General features: G+C 41.9%; 1 protein-coding gene across 1 annotated transcript in view; it reads right to left on the minus strand.

Moving 5' to 3' along the window:
- PEX1 (peroxisomal biogenesis factor 1) overlaps positions 1 to 18422 on the minus strand; it is a 165896-nt gene that overhangs the window by 60496 nt on the left and 86978 nt on the right. The window contains 2 exon segments of the mRNA XM_030200341.1: positions 758 to 947; positions 13678 to 13832. Of these exon segments, the coding sequence (XP_030056201.1) occupies positions 758 to 947; positions 13678 to 13832 (345 nt within the window).

An 18422-nucleotide genomic window follows, 5' to 3' on the forward strand; every position in this document is an offset into this window, starting at 1 on the left:
TCTGCTGTCCACAGCAAAGCTGTTCTTTTGAATTGTGTGGCTGTATGGAGGTCCACATAGTTTAAAAGAGCAGTCAGGGCTAGGACAGTAGAAGATGACAACAACCTGATATGTGGCCATTCATCATCACCTCTTACCACATGATTGTGGGCAGGGAGGAAAAACAAAGCAAGCTGGGGTACAATGCTGGAGCAAGCTAGATATGTGGAGGAGGGGGGAGATTGAAACCTTGGAAGGTATACAGGACTAGGAATCTAGCTGTGAGTTAGATGGAGAGAGAATGGAGGGGGAGAAAAGGCTGAGGGGGGGGAGACAACTGTGGTTGGAGAAACAGCACAGGTTGGTGAACATGGAGTTTGAGGAGCGGTGGGGGAGGGTTATGTCAGACCTTATGATGGAGAAATTCTGTAGAAAAAAAATTACAAAAAAATATGATGAAATATCAGAACAAAAATATTACATCACATAAAAACAAGCTTTGCCTTGTTTTTCTGTGGTGTGATCCCAGCAAAACTGACTCATGAAAAATCAAACGATGTCTGGGGAACAATCAGATTCCTTTTCATGAGAACCTTTGGAAGCAGACACATCCAAAATTAAGCAGAATTACAAAACAGCTTAACTGAACCAAGAATGGCTTAACATGAAAGTTTTCCAACTGATAGTGTGATTATCTGAAATACTGAACAGTATCAGACAATGGGACTTTCTTTTAAGAACAGATATATTGTGCTTTTTATCAAGCTATAATGCGTACCTTCTTTCACATATGTCCTTCTCTTTGAGACACAAGCATGTATGGCACGATCCACTATATTTATGAAATCTACAGCCACAAACCCTTCTGTTTCCTTTGCAACAAACTGGAGATCAAGCTCCTCCAACGTTTTTACATCAATGCCAAGTTTATTTTGTATAACAGAACACAAAATTTCACCTCTTTGCTCCTAATCCAAACACAAAAGAAGAGAATTTACATATTACATCAAAGAAAATAAATACTAAAATATAGTCTGAAAATTATAATCTAAACTCTGTAAATCCTCCTAGATACCTGACCCTTATGTATATCAAAGTGTTCTCAGTCTTACAGATGGTACAAAGGATTTAACTTAAATCAAGCATTTCTATTCCACCTGTACCTAAACAGTACCAAGCAAATCAAAATATAATCAAATACAATATAATAAAATTATTTTTAGTAGAACATTAGTTCTGAAGGAAACACAAACTAAGTTCATTTACTCCCAATTTACAGTACAAATGGGCATTTATGTTTATATTTGTTATTTTATACTGTTAACAGAATGTTAAATCTCCTCATAAAGGCAGTTAATTGGGAAGGTTTATTGCACCCGTTACGAAGACATTTCTTTGTAGATTGTTTCCATCAAGTTATGTATTGTTGTTTTTTGAAACTTAATAAAAATGAGTTGAACATAAATCCCAATTAATCTTCAGATTTTGTTGAAACTTTATATAATTCATAGAAAAGCCAATGTTAAAGCATTCCACTCAGCTGCTGCCCTATATTATACAGATCTTTCAAAGCTAGATTTCAGAAAATGGCATGTACAGTGGGGAGACATTTTATACAATTGGGTCAACCTTCAATCTTGCCAAAAAAAAGGGGGGGGGGGGGGAGAACAGTAAAGTGCCTGCCAAATAAGCCAGGACCAGCCATACATTACTTTTAAAGCAAAAAAAAGTCAAAAGTTTGAACAATATGTGAGCCTCAACCAGCAGCCAATGTAAATGCAATACAAGCGGGGTTGCCCTCTTGCCTCCCTGACCATTCAATCAATTTAGCTGTCACATTTTGCATGACCTAGAAACAATGTAATAATGTAGCAGGTAAACTTAAATAGCAAATAATCTGTCATAGACTGTCCTGTGAAAAATAAGCTTTAATCTGTCAAATCATTCTAAATTTGAAGTATACCTTATGTTCAACGTCATCAGTATATAACTCCATTGTTAAAGTTAAATCTAAAATAATTTGAACAAAACAAGAGGACACTACCTGCAACAGTAGGGAGAGGCAAATCTATCAACCCCCCCCCCCCCCCCCCAACCAAACTACAATAAGTTTGTCTTCTGTGGATTTCATTTAAGATGGAAAGGAGTCACATATGCACTCACCCACTAATTCCCAGGATGACTGAAACAGCATTAATAAAAGTGTTTCTTAAATTCTCAATTGTTTAGTGGAATTGATTTAATAATTTTCTATCCTGGAAAAAACGAACACAATACATCGTACATCTTGTCAAACAGCAGGGATGGTTTATGTGAAATGATGCCCCTGCTCTTTATTACATATGGGAAAAATGCTTCAACCCTTAAACACACATTTAATTGAGTATAAGAGCTCAGTAGCCTAGTGGTTAGTGTAGCGGACTTTGATCCTGGTCAATTCCCACTGCACCTCCTTGTGACTGTGGGCAAGTCACTTAACCCTCCATTGTCCCAGGAACAAAATAACTACCTGTATATATGTAAACCACTTTGAATGTAGTTGCAAAATACCACAGAAAGGCAGTATATCAAGTCCCATTTCCCTTTAAAGTCAAGATTTAAACACTCCATTGGTGGCTCACTAACAAGCACATAAATGTGAGGATCTATGTTTTAACTGTATATTAACATATTTGCTGAGGAGATATTAATCATATATTGTTAGACTGGGAACAAGCTGTGGAACTTTCAGTTAGAACCAGGATGAATAAGAATAATTAGTAGCGATTCCTTCACAGGTTTACCTATCCCAGGTGTTTTGTTTATTTATGCCTTTAAGCAGAAATACAATCAAGTGACATAATCAGCATGATGATATATGCGCTGGCTCCTGCATTTTACAATGGTTAAAAAGTGTTTTGTGTTCACTGGAGGGGCTGGTTAATTGCTGTGTAAAAGTATTTTAGCATTATGGGTGATGTAATGTGCCTCTGTGAAATTAATGTAGTTTTAAATTTGATTCAGCATTGTTTTCAATAATATTTGTGGTCTAGTAGAATCTATTTAAATTTTTTTAGAAGATTAATCTCCCCCAAAGAAGGCATGGAGATGTCAAAACACCTTTAATCTTCAATGGTGGCTGCTGGGCTTTTAGAGGACTGAATACCACTGATCTGGAGGAAAATTTACGTTTGACTTTGCACTGCTATTGCAGATAAGTGAATGATTTTCTCAATATCAAATACAGTTATGAGATTTGGACATAAGATAGACATGAATGCATCAGACAAAATATTGTTCTTAATTTGATATTGTTTGGACTTGGAATTCAAAACAGCATGGACAGCCATTTTAATTGATTTTTATGACAGACATGTTAGACACTGAAGTTTGTTTATAAAAGTTTTCGGAACACCAGTTGGTGTTGGAGTACTGTTATGAATTTTTTAGAAAAATGAGGGAAGATGACTGAAATTATAAGACTTGGATTGGAACAAGTGTACACTTTATAACATGGGAGTCCTTTGACTTAGTCTCTGGACACAAATATAATTTCTGACACTCTCTTTCAAATGAAAATTGAAAAATACTTAATTGGAAAATTAAAGTTTAAATACCTGAAAATTTAAAAAGCACCGTTTTTGAAGTGTCATTGCAATGTGATGCTATTACACATCCTACATTTCTAAAATATAGAACTGATAAAACAGTCATCCATATAAGAAACAAAAGAAATATCCAAATCATGAAGATTCTCCCCAAAAGAACTCAAAAATACATTCAACAATAGCAGAGACAGTGGCAGACCTTGCAGAAACCACAGACAAGTTGCCAGGGCATAGTAAATTCATCACACCACTTAACCCTGCACGTTTGATTATGCAGAAAACTCTCCAACTGTTGCGAAGACCCTACCAGAAATTTCCACACTACTGAACTCCAGTAAAAGTAAATCATGATCAGTCAAATCAAAACTAACTTACAGATCAATCTGTATCAAAATATCCTGCAGACCCCGATCTAATACAAACCTAATCTCTTGAAATATGGACACAAGTAGTCTCTGTGCTATGGAAACTCCTGAATCTGGACAGAGGAATGCAGAGAATTATAAAACTGCAGAATATAAGACTGAAATTGAGAAGCAGTAATAGACTGCATCAGCTTTCCCATCCAAGGTAAGCTAGCCAAGAGACGATAACATGCACACAAGGCTAAATCACTACGACCATTTCAAGAATTGGGGTAAACACTATGGGTAAAACGGTTGATTTTTTAAAATATTTTCTATATTAACTAGCCGTTAAGCCCGTTAAAACGGGCAAGATTTGTGTTTTGCAAAATGTAATAATTCTCACCTCCATCCATCCATGTCCAGCAACCCTCCTCTCTCCCCTGCCCTCCATCGATAAATGTCCAGCAACTCTGCTCTCTCCCCTGCCCTCCCCCCATGTCCAGCAGCCCCCTCCTGTCTCCCCTGGCCTCACCCCATCCACTGACCCTGCTCTCTCCCCTGTCTTCCCCCCATATCCAGCAACCCTCCCCCCCTGCTCTCTCCCCTGCCCTCCCCCCATGTCCAGCAACCCTCCTCTCTGCTCTGCTCTCTCCCCATGTCCAGCAACCCTCCTCTCTCCCCCCTGCCCTCCCCCCATGTCCAGCTACCCTCCTCGCCGCCGCTCCCTCCCTCCTCCGTGCAGGGCCTCCTGCACTGACATGAGAGTGCCTCTCACCTCCGTGTGAAAGCGCTGCAGGCAGCAGCAGATCGCTCTGCTGCTGCCTGCAACGCTTCCACACGGAGGTGAGAGGCGCTGTCATGTCAGTGCAGGGGGCCCGATACGGAGAGGGGCGGGGAGTGGCGGCGGCGACATGGGGGGGGGGGTGGAGGTTGGTGCGCCGGCGATGTTGCTTTGTCTCCAGGCAGGCTCCAGTGGCAGCGTCCGTTTCCCTCTCTGTTCCGCCCTCTGACGTGATCACGTCTTGACGCAAGGGCGGGACAGAGAGGGAAGTCTCTACTGCGCATTTGTGGCTGAGTCGGTCACTTGTCATTTATATGTTTGATAGCCATGCCCTGATTTTTCCATTACCGTGTGAGCCCCAACCCCTACCTATTATATAGGTGTAAGGGCTCATGCGGTAATCAGGTAGCACACAACAATGTGGCTGCACTAACCAATTAGTGCAGAACCCGCCCACTCTTCAATCCCAGCATTAAAAAAATACAACTTATTTTTAGCACGTGGGTAGTGCGTGCACATGCAAAAATTACCACAGCAATCCTGAGCATGCCCTGCAGTAAGCCTTTTTTTTTTTGCTATGGTAAGTACGCATCAATATTTCTGCAGCTTAGTAAAAGGACCCCTATCCTGCTTATAATTGAAAGAGAAAAACGCCTATATTGTGACCCAAATCAGGAGATGGGTGTCTTTCTCCCGTGGGCGCCCAAATCGGTATAATCAAATGTCGATTTTGGGCGTTTCCAACTGCAATCCGTCGCGGAAACAGGTAAAGTTGACGGGGGCGTTTCGGAGGCGTGGCGAAGGCGGAACTAGGGCGTGGTTATCGGCCAAGGAGAGATGGGCATCTTTAGCTGATAATTGAAAAAAAAAAAAAGCGTTTTTACCGCGATTTTGGGTCACTTTTTTTTCACGAACAGGTCCCAAAAAAGTGCCTCAACTGACCAGATGATCACTGGAGGGAATCGGGGATGACCTCCCCTGACTCCCCCTCCCACCAAAAAAACCCCATTTTAAAAACTTTTTTTCCAGCCTCTATGCCAGCCTCAAATGCCGTACCCACCTCCATGACAGCAGAATGTGTTCTATCCTCTCACAGCCTTTCCCTGGTTCTGATGTGGCTCTCGGGTGAGTGTGACACCCTTTCTGTTATGCGCACTGCAGAGTCACATCAGCAATGCATTGTGGTGGGTGTAGGGTATTGGGCTCTGTGATTCCACTAGCTTGTGGCAAATGCTCACAATGTTGGTAATTGGTAGGCTCTACTCCCATGGTGATTTTCCCCCTGCTTACTGGGTCAGAGTGTGCCCTGTTTTGTTTCCGGTACTCCATGAGGTAGTGGCCATTTTTGTAAGCCAGTTTTAGATCCCTTTCACGTGTTAGCCATGTTACAGAACTTAGTTCTTACCTTGAATGTGGCTGAAAGAGGGCACTATACAGCATTCTGCCAGCTCTGACCTACTGCTCATCTCAGTACCAGGGAGACTCGTTGCCAGTGGGGCACTACCTCTGATCTGCAGTTAACTGTGAGTAAGCGTGCTTATTCCAATAAAGGACGTTTTCGGAGAGATTAGTCAATGTTATATAGCAGCAACAAGTCCTAGAGGCCTGCGTGTATGCAGGTCCCTGGAGCACTTTTAGTGGGTACTGCAGTGCACTTCAGCCAGGTGGACCCAGGCCCATCCCCCCTACCTGTAACACTTGTGCTGGTAAATGGGAGGCCTCCAAAACCCACTGTACCCACATGTAGGTGCCCCCTTCACCCCTAAGAGCTATGGTAGTGTTGTACATTTGTGGGTAGTGGGTTTTGGGGGAGGGGGGTTGGGGGTTGGGTGCTCATCACCCGTGGTAAGGGAGCTATGCATGTGGGAGCGTTGTCTGAAGTCCACTGCACTGACCTCTAGGGTGCCCAGTTGGTGTCCTGGCATGTCAGGGGGGCAAGTGTACTACGAATCCTGGCCCCTCCCAGGACCAAATGGCTCAGATTAGGACGTTTTTGAGCTGGGCGTTTTTAGTTTCCATTATCGCTAAAAAAAACAAATGCAAAGCGGAAAAACGTCCATTTTTTCGAAAATACGGTTTGTCCCGCCTCTTCACAAACCCGTTTTCGGACATAGACACCCATGGAGATAGGCGTTCGCGTTTGATTATGCCCCTCCACGTGACCTAAATCTTCAAGATATTCACCTTCCATCAATGCCTGGGTCACAAATGTCCCCCTGGCAGTTCACCATTTAACTGGTTGATTTTTAAACAGGTGGGCAGGACAAAGATCCAAAACACAATAGTACTTTCAACTAATCTTGCATGCCCTTCAGTGAAAAAGGCAGAAACTGTGCCCATAATCTACCTTAATACATTCCAAATCAACCTCCTCCACTTGTATCCTTCTCTCCCAAACAATAATGCCTGGCAGAGAAACAGTCAGAGTAGATATGTTGGTATTAAAATGGCATGCTAAATCTGATGGAGTTAGTTTAGAAGAATCATTGGTCTTTTCAGATGCTAAAGGACATATCAAGTTATTCACAACTGAAAACAACTTCTTCAGCTTATTCTGAGCTTGGGCTTGCTCTTTCCCTTTAATAACATATTCTTTCCTTGCAGTTTTAATCTCTTCCTTGTAGGACCTAAACTTAAGCGTCACTATACTTGCAAAAACAGATCCTGCATTCTCCTTGTCTGACACGCCAAGCTCCTGCAAATCACTCTCTGCTTGGATAACTGCTTTGTAAACCAGGGGTTCAACTGCTTTTCAATAGCTCTTAACCTATAGGGAGCTTTTTGATCCAGACAGTTAATCATGACAACATTCCAATCAATTATTTCCCTAGCTGAACCACTCTCTTTAATTCCAGGCAGAACTCAAGACCATAGATTTCCTGTAACTATTCTACCACAAATTAAGTACTAAGGGCCCAATGTACACAGCTTACTGTGCTGTTAACATTTGCTTTAGTCTGGTTGTAGCCAAGTCAGAACTGGGATGCCCTGCTCATAACATCCAAAAAAACCTGTCCATCTCACAGCCACTTTCAAACAGGAAAGACTGAAGCCAAATCTACAAATTAAGAGTAGTAAATCACCTGGACTGGATGCCATACATCCAAGGGTACTCAAATACTCAAGAATGAAATTGCTGATCTATTGTTAGCAATATGTAACCTGTCATAAAAATCGTCCATGGTACCTAAAGATTGGAGGGTGGCCAATGTAACGCCCAATATGCAAAAAGGGTTCCAGGGGTGATCTGGGAAATTACAGACCGGTAAGCATGATTTCAGTGCCAGGTAAAATAGTAGAAACTATTATAAAAAATAAAATTAAGGAACACAAACATAGTTTAATGGGACAGAGTCAGCATGGGTTCAGCTAAGTGAATTCTTGCCTCACCAATTTACTTTATTTCTTTGAAGGCATGAATAAATGATAAAGGAAAGCCAGTTGATGTAGTTTATCTAGATTTTCAGAAAGCTTTTAACAAAGTTCCTCACAAGAGACTCCTGAGAAAATTAAAGAGTTATAGGATAGGAGGCAATGTTCTGGTGTGGATTAGGAATTGGTTATTAGACAGAAAACAGAGGGTAGGGATAAATGGTCATTTCTCTTAATGGAGGAAGGTGAATAGTGGAGTGCCACAGGGATCAGTACTGGGACCAGTGCTATTTAACATACAGTGGTGGAAATAAGTATTTGATCCCTTGCTGATTTTGTAAGTTTGCCCACTGACAAAGACATGAGCAGCCCATAATTGAAGGGTAGGTTATTGGTAACAGTGAGAGATAGCACATCACAAATTAAATCCGGAAAATCACATTGTGGAAAGTATATGAATTTATTTGCATTCTGCAGAGGGAAATAAGTATTTAATCCCTCTGGCAAACAAGACCTAATACTTGGTGGCAAAACCCTTGTTGGCAAGCACAGCGGTCAGACGTCTTCTGTAGTTGATGATGAGGTTTGCACACATGTCAGGAGGAATTTTGGTCCACTCCTCTTTGCAGATCATCTCTAAATCATTAAGAGTTCTGGGCTGTCGCTTGGCAACTCGCAGCTTCAGCTCCCTCCATAAGTTTTCAATGGGATTAAGGTCTGGTGACTGGCTAGGCCACTCCATGACCCTAATGTGCTTCTTCCTGAGCCACTCCTTTGTTGCCTTGGCTGTATGTTTTGGGTCATTGTCGTGCTGGAAGACCCAGCCACGACCCATTTTTAAGGCCCTGGCGGAGGGAAGGAGGTTGTCACTCAGAATTGTACGGTATATGGCCCCATCCATTCTCCCATTGATGCGGTGAAGTAGTCCTGTGCCCTTAGCAGAGAAACACCCCCAAAACATAACATTTCCACCTCCATGCTTGACAGTGGGGACGGTGTTCTTTGGGTCATAGGCAGCATTTCTCTTCCTCCAAACACGGCGAGTTGAGTTCATGCCAAAGAGCTCAATTTTTGTCTCATCTGACCACAGCACCTTCTCCCAATCACTCTCGGCATCATCCAGGTGTTCACTGGCAAACTTCAGACGGGCCGTCACATGTGCCTTCCGGAGCAGGGGGACCTTGCGGGCACTGCAGGATTGCAATCCGTTATGTCGTAATGTGTTACCAATGGTTTTCGTGGTGACAGTGGTCCCAGCTGCCTTGAGATCATTGACAAGTTCCCCCCTTGTAGTTGTAGGCTGATTTCTAACCTTCCTCATGATCAAGGATACCCCACGAGGTGAGATTTTGCGTGGAGCCCCAGATCTTTGTCGATTGACAGTCATTTTGTACTTCTTCCATTTTCTTACTATGGCACCAACAGTTGTCTCCTTCTCGCCCAGCGTCTTACTGATGGTTTTGTAGCCCATTCCAGCCTTGTGCAGGTGTATGATCTTGTCCCTGACATCCTTAGACAGCTCCTTGCTCTTGGCCATTTTGTAGAGGTTAGAGTCTGACTGATTCACTGAGTCTGTGGACAGGTGTCTTTCATACAGGTGACCATTGCCGACAGCTGTCTGTCATGCAGGTAACTGAGTTGATTTGGAGCATCTACCTGGTCTGTAGGGGCCAGATCTCTTACTGGTTGGTGGGGGATCAAATACTTATTTCCCTCTGCAGAATGCAAATAAATTCATATACTTTCCACAATGTGATTTTCCGGATTTAATTTGTGATGTGCTATCTCTCACTGTTACCAATAACCTACCCTTCAATTATGGGCTGCTCATGTCTTTGTCAGTGGGCAAACTTACAAATTCAGCAAGGGATCAAATACTTATTTCCACCACTGTATATATATATATATATATATATATATATAAATGATATGGAAATTGGGACTACGAGTGAGGTGTCACGTTCACTAAACAGGAACTGAGTTTGTGAGCCCTTGGGCCACTGCCAAGGAGCAGCAGTGGCAGGCAAAACCACCCCACACCAGAAGCAAGGCAGAACAGACGTACCGGCAAATCCAGGCAAGGTCTCTGGCGGTCAGCCAGCAAGCAGAAGACAGGTCCAAGCAAAGGTTGAAAAGGCAGGCTGCAAGCAAAAACAAAGTCCAGGTCCAGGCAAAGGTTCAAAAGGCAGGCGGCAAGCAAAGCAAAGTCCAGGATCAGGCAAGGTTCAAAAGGCAGGAAACCAGCAAACACAGAAACAGGTCCAGACAAAGTCTCTCAGGCAGAAGTGCACAAGCACCCACGACCAGCACCTAAGACACAATGCAAAGGCAAAGCAGCCAGGTTTCAGAATGGCTAATAAGCCCAGCAGCACCTGGAGCTCAGCTGCAACCATCACCAGGAAACTACGGGTGCTGTGTAGGTTCAATCTGAGCAAGCAAGTCTGGCAGCCCGGAAGATCCGGACCGGACTAGGCTGAAATCAGGAACGGGTGACGGTCCACAGCAGCCACCGGTTCTGGCCACCAGAGGGCGAGGTGAGCACAGACGTAACATGAGGTGATTAAATTTGCAGATGACACAAAACTATTCAAGGTTGTTAAAACACATTCGGACTGTGAAAAATTGCAGGAAATTGAAGACTGGGCATCCAAATGGCAGATGAAATTTAATATGAACAAATGCAAAGTGATGCACTTTGTGTTGGAGCAAAGCAAGCACTAGTACTAATAGTACTATTAGGAGCACTATGCCTAACCATCCATGTGACTATATGGATCTACATGGTCCTACATACATGGCACTATCCAGCATTAAGATCCTAATTATAATGTGCAAATTCAGACATCTCCTCTATAAAGGCTCTAAGACATTATGGAGACATCAAGTCTAACAAAATAACAACTCTCATTTACTGTACAGAAGTTGCTGATAGTGTTATCAGCATTGACACAGGTTGTTAACAGGATTGATGTCAATGCAACAAACTGTTATCACAATGGAAGTAAATACAGGACACTTGGAGCTACTTGTTTATGTTCTTCAAGGATACAACATATGTCAGCAATAGAGATAAGGCTCCCAATTTCTCCATAAAAGGTAGCTCGTCAGGGTTAGCTGCTGTGTGTCCATACCACATCCGAGGGGCAAGATCTATGTTGAACCAGACTGACATCTAAAGAATATGCTGACGTCTGAAGGACTACATTAGGCTGTATGTGTGCCATGTAAATCTTTGCATAGTGCCCTGGGGTTAGAGTGACTCTTTATACTTTAGAGTCTAGATAGGGAATTATATACCTTTACTCCAAGCTATTTATGAAATAGGATTTTGTCTTTATTCCTGTTTATGTCATTTGCTGCTACTGTAAATAAAATAAGACCCTATTTTTTTTTTTAATAATATTTGGGTGTGGAGTTAGTTTCTTTTATTATTTTGGCGCATGGGCTTGGATCTAAGGATAAGGGGTAATACACTTACTTCTGGCACTTCCCTAACCAATGCTAGTCTGGTTGGGATGCATTTTACACTAAGTGTCAGGGTCAGGTACCCCCAAAACACCCCAGAGTGTATCTGTTTTGTGTCCACAATTGGAAAGAATAATCCAAATCATAGTTACCTGATGCTAGGGTCCACCTTGGGGGTCAGCAAGCAAGAAAAAGATCTAGGTGTTGTTGTAGATAATATGAAAAAATCTTCTGCTCAGTGTGCACTGGTGGCCAAAAAAGCAAACAGGATGCTAGGAATTATTAGGAAAGGGATGCTGAATAAGACCAAAAACAATATAATGCCTCTGTATCATTTCATGGTGCGACTGCACCTTGAGTATTGCGTTCAGTTCTGGTCACTGTATCTCAAAAAAGATATAGCGGAATTAGAAAAGGTTAAAAGAAGAGTGAACAAAATGATAAAGGGGATGGAACTCCTCATATGAGGATAGGCTAACGAGGTTAGGCCTCTTCAGCTTCAAAAAGAGATGGGTGAGGGGAGATATGATTGAGGTCTACAAAATCCTGAATAGTGTAGAACAAGTAGAAGTGAACCGATTTTTTACTCGTTCCAGAAGCATAAAGACTAGAGGACAGTCAAATTACTCAAGTTACATGTAAATACTTTTAAAACAAACAGGAAGAAATATTTTTTCACTCAAAAAATAGTTAAGCTCTGGAACTCTTTGCCAGAGGATGTATTAACAGCGGTTAGCATATCTAGGGTTTAAAAAAAAAGGTTTGGACAAGTTCCTGGAGGAAAAGTCCATAGTTTGATATTGAGACAGACATAGGGAAGCAACTGCTTGTTATGGGATTGTTGCCACTATATGGGTTTCTGCCAGGTACTTGTGACCTGGCTTGGCCACTGTTGGAAACAGGATACTGGGATAGATGGACCACTGGTCCGACCCAGTACAGCTATTCTTATGTTATCCCAGCTATGGGTTCATTTAAGAAACAGGATGGGTGGAGGGTAAAAGTTGGAAGAGGTTGGTTAAGAATGTTGTAATTGGTTTTGGGGGAACAGGACAATAAGAAACAAGGTCTTCCTCCTCAACCTATGGTTATGTATTGTAGACTGCCAAAACTCAACAATGTATTCAGTATTCATTTTATCATGATGGAACTCTAATTGCCAGGTTTGCTTGGACATCTGTATTGCTTATGTTGCTCCATGTTCCTTGTCTTATGGTATTAATAAAAAAAGATTCAAGTAATAAAGCATGGTGTATGAAAGAAAAAAAACAGCCACACAGATTTCCTTGCAGAACAGAGGAGTAAGCCTAGTGGTTAGTGCAGTGGACTAAAAAACCAAGGGACACAGGTTCAAATCCCACTAACTTTTTTTTTTTTTGTAAATGTGATCCCTCCAAGAACAGAAAAATATCTACTGTATCTGAATGTACACCACAATAGACTTCAGGCTTACAGGTGTCCTATATCTTTAGGTACAGTAAGTATTTTTCTGTTCCTGGAGGGAGCCCCAGAAAAAAAATTTAACAGACTTACAGTGGAATTTGAACCTGCGTCCCTTGGTTTACAGTCCACTGCACTAAACACCAGTCTATACTCCTCTGACTTGCTTGTTGCTTTGTTCAGAATGGCCATAATACCTGCAGCTGAAAGAGCCTGGTTTTCCTTTCTGGTTTCGCTTTCAGGGAAGAGGGGGGGGGGGGGGGGGGGGGGGGGACAGCAACCACTGAGGGATTAAGGAGGGAGTCATGCCTTAATTCCACCAGTGGTCAGCTGCTTAATCAGAGCACCATTTTGCAACTTGAACATGACTGAAACAAGTCTAGATAAAAACGTCTTTTTTAGACATGAATGTTTTTTCTCATTCAAAAATTGATGTTGGACACCCTACTTCTGTGCACCCTCCAGTCCCACCCAAACACATCCCCTTGCTATTGGCACAAATTGCAGTGTGAAACTTCTAAATTCTGACTTTCGAGGATTTGGATTTTTTTTAGGCATTTTGAGGCATCCATCTGCTTTGAATACGAGCACCAGTGTTTTGAAAATTTTAACATGAAAATATATAATTAACAGCAAGGTCCTTTCCCTTTCTGCCTGTTTGTTGCATGCTTAAATAAAAAATAAAGGAATGCAGACGACTATTTACCTGTGCTGGCGATGGGATTCGTTTGTAGCACTGGAACAGGTGGGTCCCCTGAGTGGAAATAAGTGAGGGATGCAGGGAATGCTCAGACTGGCTAGTGGCAATCACTGCAATTAGACTGCCTTGAAAAATCACATCCTGCATCTTGTCTTTCAAAGCTACAAAATAAGAGACATCATTAGCCTTATAAATGATAAGTATATTTAAACAAGAAATAAATTCCACATCTCCAATCACTACCACAAGATGAAGCAGCACCATTCAGGGGGATAACAACATTTGATCTACAAATATTTACGTTATAACCATGTATTATTCTGAATAATCTAGCTAATGCATCTACTTTGAGTCAAGAAGCATACAGAACCAACTCTGAAGCATTATGGTTAGAGCACATATCCATGAACCCTGGATATTTTTACTACTCACGGTTATGTTCTACCCTAGATCCCAAGGAAATATTTTTTTCTAATCAATCTGGATTAAAACACACCATGAAAGTGTCTACCAAAGCCAGAACAAGGATGGTGTGTGCCCTAGGCAAACCTTCAGCTTTACACCCCCTCAACAGAACAATCACCATCAGCTTACAAACATCCTATAAAAATGCAGCCAGAGTTCTTCGAGTTAGTGTGGCTGTCAGGATCTATTTCTTTGCCTGCAGCTGTCCTTTGCTGCCCCCAAGAAGCTGCTGCCTTGGGTGACCTCCTAGTCTTACCTAACGGTTGGGCTAGCCCTGGGGCCTACCTGATGGTTCAACAGCAATGCTGTGCAGGAAAGCTAATTTGTCTTTCAAGACTAGTTTTTGCTCTTCAGACAGTCTGGATATATCATGGAAGCAGATTACCTCTTTTCCAGGGAATTGTTCCTCCTGTCTGGCTAACATTGTGCCAGGTTCTGGAAGGAACGTGGTCTGTGCTTCTCAACAAAAGAACTGTGGCTGCAATGGCTGGGCTAGACAGGTGATGGCTAAATTCCCAGGAAGTCAGGCAGGAAGATTCATTATACTTTAACCCCTTTATGAAAAATCCCTAAACCCAACAGAATACATCTAAGATGGTGCAGTTAAACGATTTGCCTTATATCATGTAATTAATAACAGAAAGAGGAGTTAAACTAGGACTTCGGGTTTCATGCTTTGAGTCAATGCCAGTTTATTAAACAGAGGCATTAGTGTCACTACCCTACTGTGTCAGCTCCACTGGCTTCTAGCACATGGGCTCCCATCTCACCAGGAGGTATCAGTCATGACAGTGATGATGCAGGGCAGTATGTGAAATGGGAAGCTGGAAAGAGCTACACTGTCATGCCATAAATCCAAGGATTTCCTGACTTCTGGTGACAAGAGTATTTTGGTAGATATGTGTTGATGATGTTTATCCCAAAGAATTATGTGAACCGTGAAAGTCATGTGGCCTAGGGTCTGCATGATGTCTTGAGCAGTCAGACAGGTACAGCACTGTAGATCTGTGAGTAACTTTTGCAAAGATTGTTTCCTGTTGTCTGGAAGATAGAGCTTAATACTGCACATGTCAACGGCACTGGCATGGAATAAGATTAGGCTTGGTCTTATTTATTTATTTATTTGCTGCATTTGTACCCCACATTTTCCCACCTATTTGCAGGCTCAATGTGGCTTACACTATGTTGCAAAAGGTATAATCATAAACAGAGTAAGAGGTATGGTCTAATTTAACATATTACTGTGTAAGAAATTAGGTAGATAGGTCAATAAAATCATTTACATAATACAAAATAAAACAGGTAAGATATAATGACCAATAGTGATAATGTGATTAACATAATCAAATTAGAAGGGATCAGTATTAGTTGGTTTAGATATAGAATGGAATCAAGTCATTAAGGAGGATTTTTATTGTAAGTCTCTTCCAACCCCAGATTCTGAAGTGTTGATATGGTGGCTTGTATGGTGTTAGTCGCATTCTGTGCTATCTGAACCAACACTAGCAAAATCTCTAGATGGGAAAAGATGAAAAGTTCTCTCCTGTACCGGTAGTGCTGATTTAGAAATCTGAATCATGAACTGACAGTGGCGAGGGTGGTTAGGTATGTGTGCGTAAGTATTTGAACTCCAAAGAGGCAAGCCAATCAAAGGCATTGAGCTGGGGGAACAGTAATGGCCAGTGAGTTAATTTTGAACTTCTTGCACATAAACTCGTTGAGCTCTCGCAAGCCAAGGATGGGTCAAAATCCTCCTGAATTTTCCAGAATGAGCAAGAATAAAGATGTGCTCTCCAGGAAAAATTTCTGGAGGAGCTGTAGCACTGCAGATTGGGAGTGAACCCTAGTGGTAACCAGTTCAAGCAGGGATATCTCTGACTGCAGAACAGGCATGGAGCAGCTGGAGGGGTGTCCGGAAGCTCTGTTGTCATTTTGAACATTTTATAGCCCAACATGAGAGCTGTATGTTCTGGAGGAACCAGTCTCTTAGCTGGCTTTTTATGTTCCCATTCAGAAGATGGTGCCTCTTTAAGAGAATCAGCATTTCTACTATGAAGGTTTGTCACTTTGAGGCTATCGGACTTCTCCTTGTTTTGACTGTTTTACTGCTCTATGGTCTGCTATAATGTGGGCTATTGCAGGGGCAGAAAGAGTCCAAGGGGCCATTATACAAGATAGCAGGCTGGGCTTCGCCTGAGCAGCCTGCTTCTGGTAAAGGGGAGATGTGGCTTTAGCAAGAGCGTGGCAGGATCAGGGTGGAAGCATGACTGTGCCTGCACAGTGCTGAAGCACTTGTTTTCTGTATGCACCAGGAACCAATGTGGTATTAGTATCAAGTATGTTGGCACACATAGAAACTGCCATTTAAGTCACTGCTCCCATGGGTGCCAATTTCAGGTCCACTGGGAGGAAAGAGTGCCATGGTGTCTTCTGCTTGGGAACTGGTGGGGTTCTGGCTTGGTCCTGGTGGGGTTCTGTTGTCAGCCATCACTTTCCTTCTATTTGTGCTTTCTTCTATCTCTTTATATTTTTGGAAGTCCCAATGCCATTAAGTAAGCTAGAGGAGGATTTTAGTTCAGCTCTCTTGGTTGTCTGCCAGTTTTTTATGAGCATGAGGAAGAGCTGAAGAACACACTATCATTCATCAGAATGGTAAAATTAAACTGAGGAGAGAAGAGGGGAGAAGCTAGTTAAGGGGAGCTTCTTCAAAGGTTTCCTTGGCTATGGGAGAGCACTGCCACTAGAAGCCATCAGGATGATGTAACCCATTCATTTGGCTGCTTTCCCCGACTGTAAATTGAGATTGCCTTTAATACTTTGTATAGAAATATGTTCCGTTCCACTTTTGTACACATCAGATAAGTGCATACTCTGCTTATCTGCAGTACCTAGCATGGTCCCGCTTTCTATCATAGATTTTAAAGAGCAGCCATTTCAGTTACGAACATGTTGTGCTTAAATGCATGTACTTAAGTGGAACTCCATTTATGTGCAGAGTTAGGTTCTTCAACTGTCCAGCCCACCTGGTATGCCTTCATTGGTGTGCTGCTGCCATTACTGTCCTATTAATAAATAGCACTACACTGTCTTGACTACATTTATGTGTGATTAGTCTGATAATTTACAAATTTGTCTTCTACCCTAGGAATAAATCAATGCGTGCTAAATGAGTCACAGTTCAGAAAGGGTCACCGGTTATGTGCACACTCCAATTACGTGCTAATTGAACTTCAGTCCTGAAGACACGCATTTAACTGGAGTGCACTGAATATGCCATAATGCCTTTAGAAAAACATGCACCCTGATGGAAGAATAAAAAATCTGCTTACCAGAGCTGTTAAGTTTCACAAACTAGGATTCTTTCTAAAAAAGAAAAATCTGACCTTCACTGATTCAAATGGTAACAAAAAAAACTTTTAACAATAAAATAAATCTAAAATCTGTATATTCCTTCCTCTGCTTGATCTGTAAGCTTGGTCTGTAAGCCCTCAGATCTGCTGTCATGAGCATAAGTTTCGTTTTTCCCTACTGCTTGTACATTGACTGCAAAAGTTTTATTTCCCAGTAAATAGCAAATGTTGTTGTGCACGTCTAGTAAATCACATGACAAGGAGAAACACGAGGAACTGAAGCTATGTGGCCCATATATGGCAGACAAAAATTGATTTAACCTTGATGGTGAGTGAGACTGAGGAGATGTTTTTCAACAAATGGTGTTTAGGGAAAGAGAAACCAGGTGGTTCATGCAATATACACAGCATGATGGTATCACGCTTAAGGGATAAGGGAATGACCAATGAGCACAAAGTGTGCATGTGAACTGGAACAGGAGACGCTGGTAAAATACAGGAAATAACCTTTCATGTATTAAGAGAAATAATATCAGAAGAATATAACCTTTTTTGTATAATGAACAAAACAGGAAATATCCTTTTATGAACAATAAGTTAGAATAGGAGAAATCACATAAGAAATTAAACTTATAACAGTATATAAGAGCAGAATGAGAAAGCCTAGCTCAGCAGATTTTGCAATTTCAGCTTGAGCATTTTGCTTACTGGGTGACCCAAACTGCTCCAGAGGGAACAATCATTTGTGTATTGACTTAGAGATTTTACTTAGTTGCAGTGATCTGAGTCTGTCTCTCTTATTCCACCCCTAAGGCCAAGTGTCTTCCCCTCCCGAGGGGCAAGGAACGGGAATACAAATCCCACAAGCCCTCACCCCTTGGGCTCTTTTCCTTACAAATCAAAGGGATTTCAAACCAATGAGAGAAGCTCTTTATG

Source organism: Microcaecilia unicolor, chromosome 1 (assembly GCF_901765095.1).
Source record: "Microcaecilia unicolor chromosome 1, aMicUni1.1, whole genome shotgun sequence".
NCBI classification, from domain to species: Eukaryota; Metazoa; Chordata; class Amphibia; order Gymnophiona; family Siphonopidae; genus Microcaecilia; species Microcaecilia unicolor.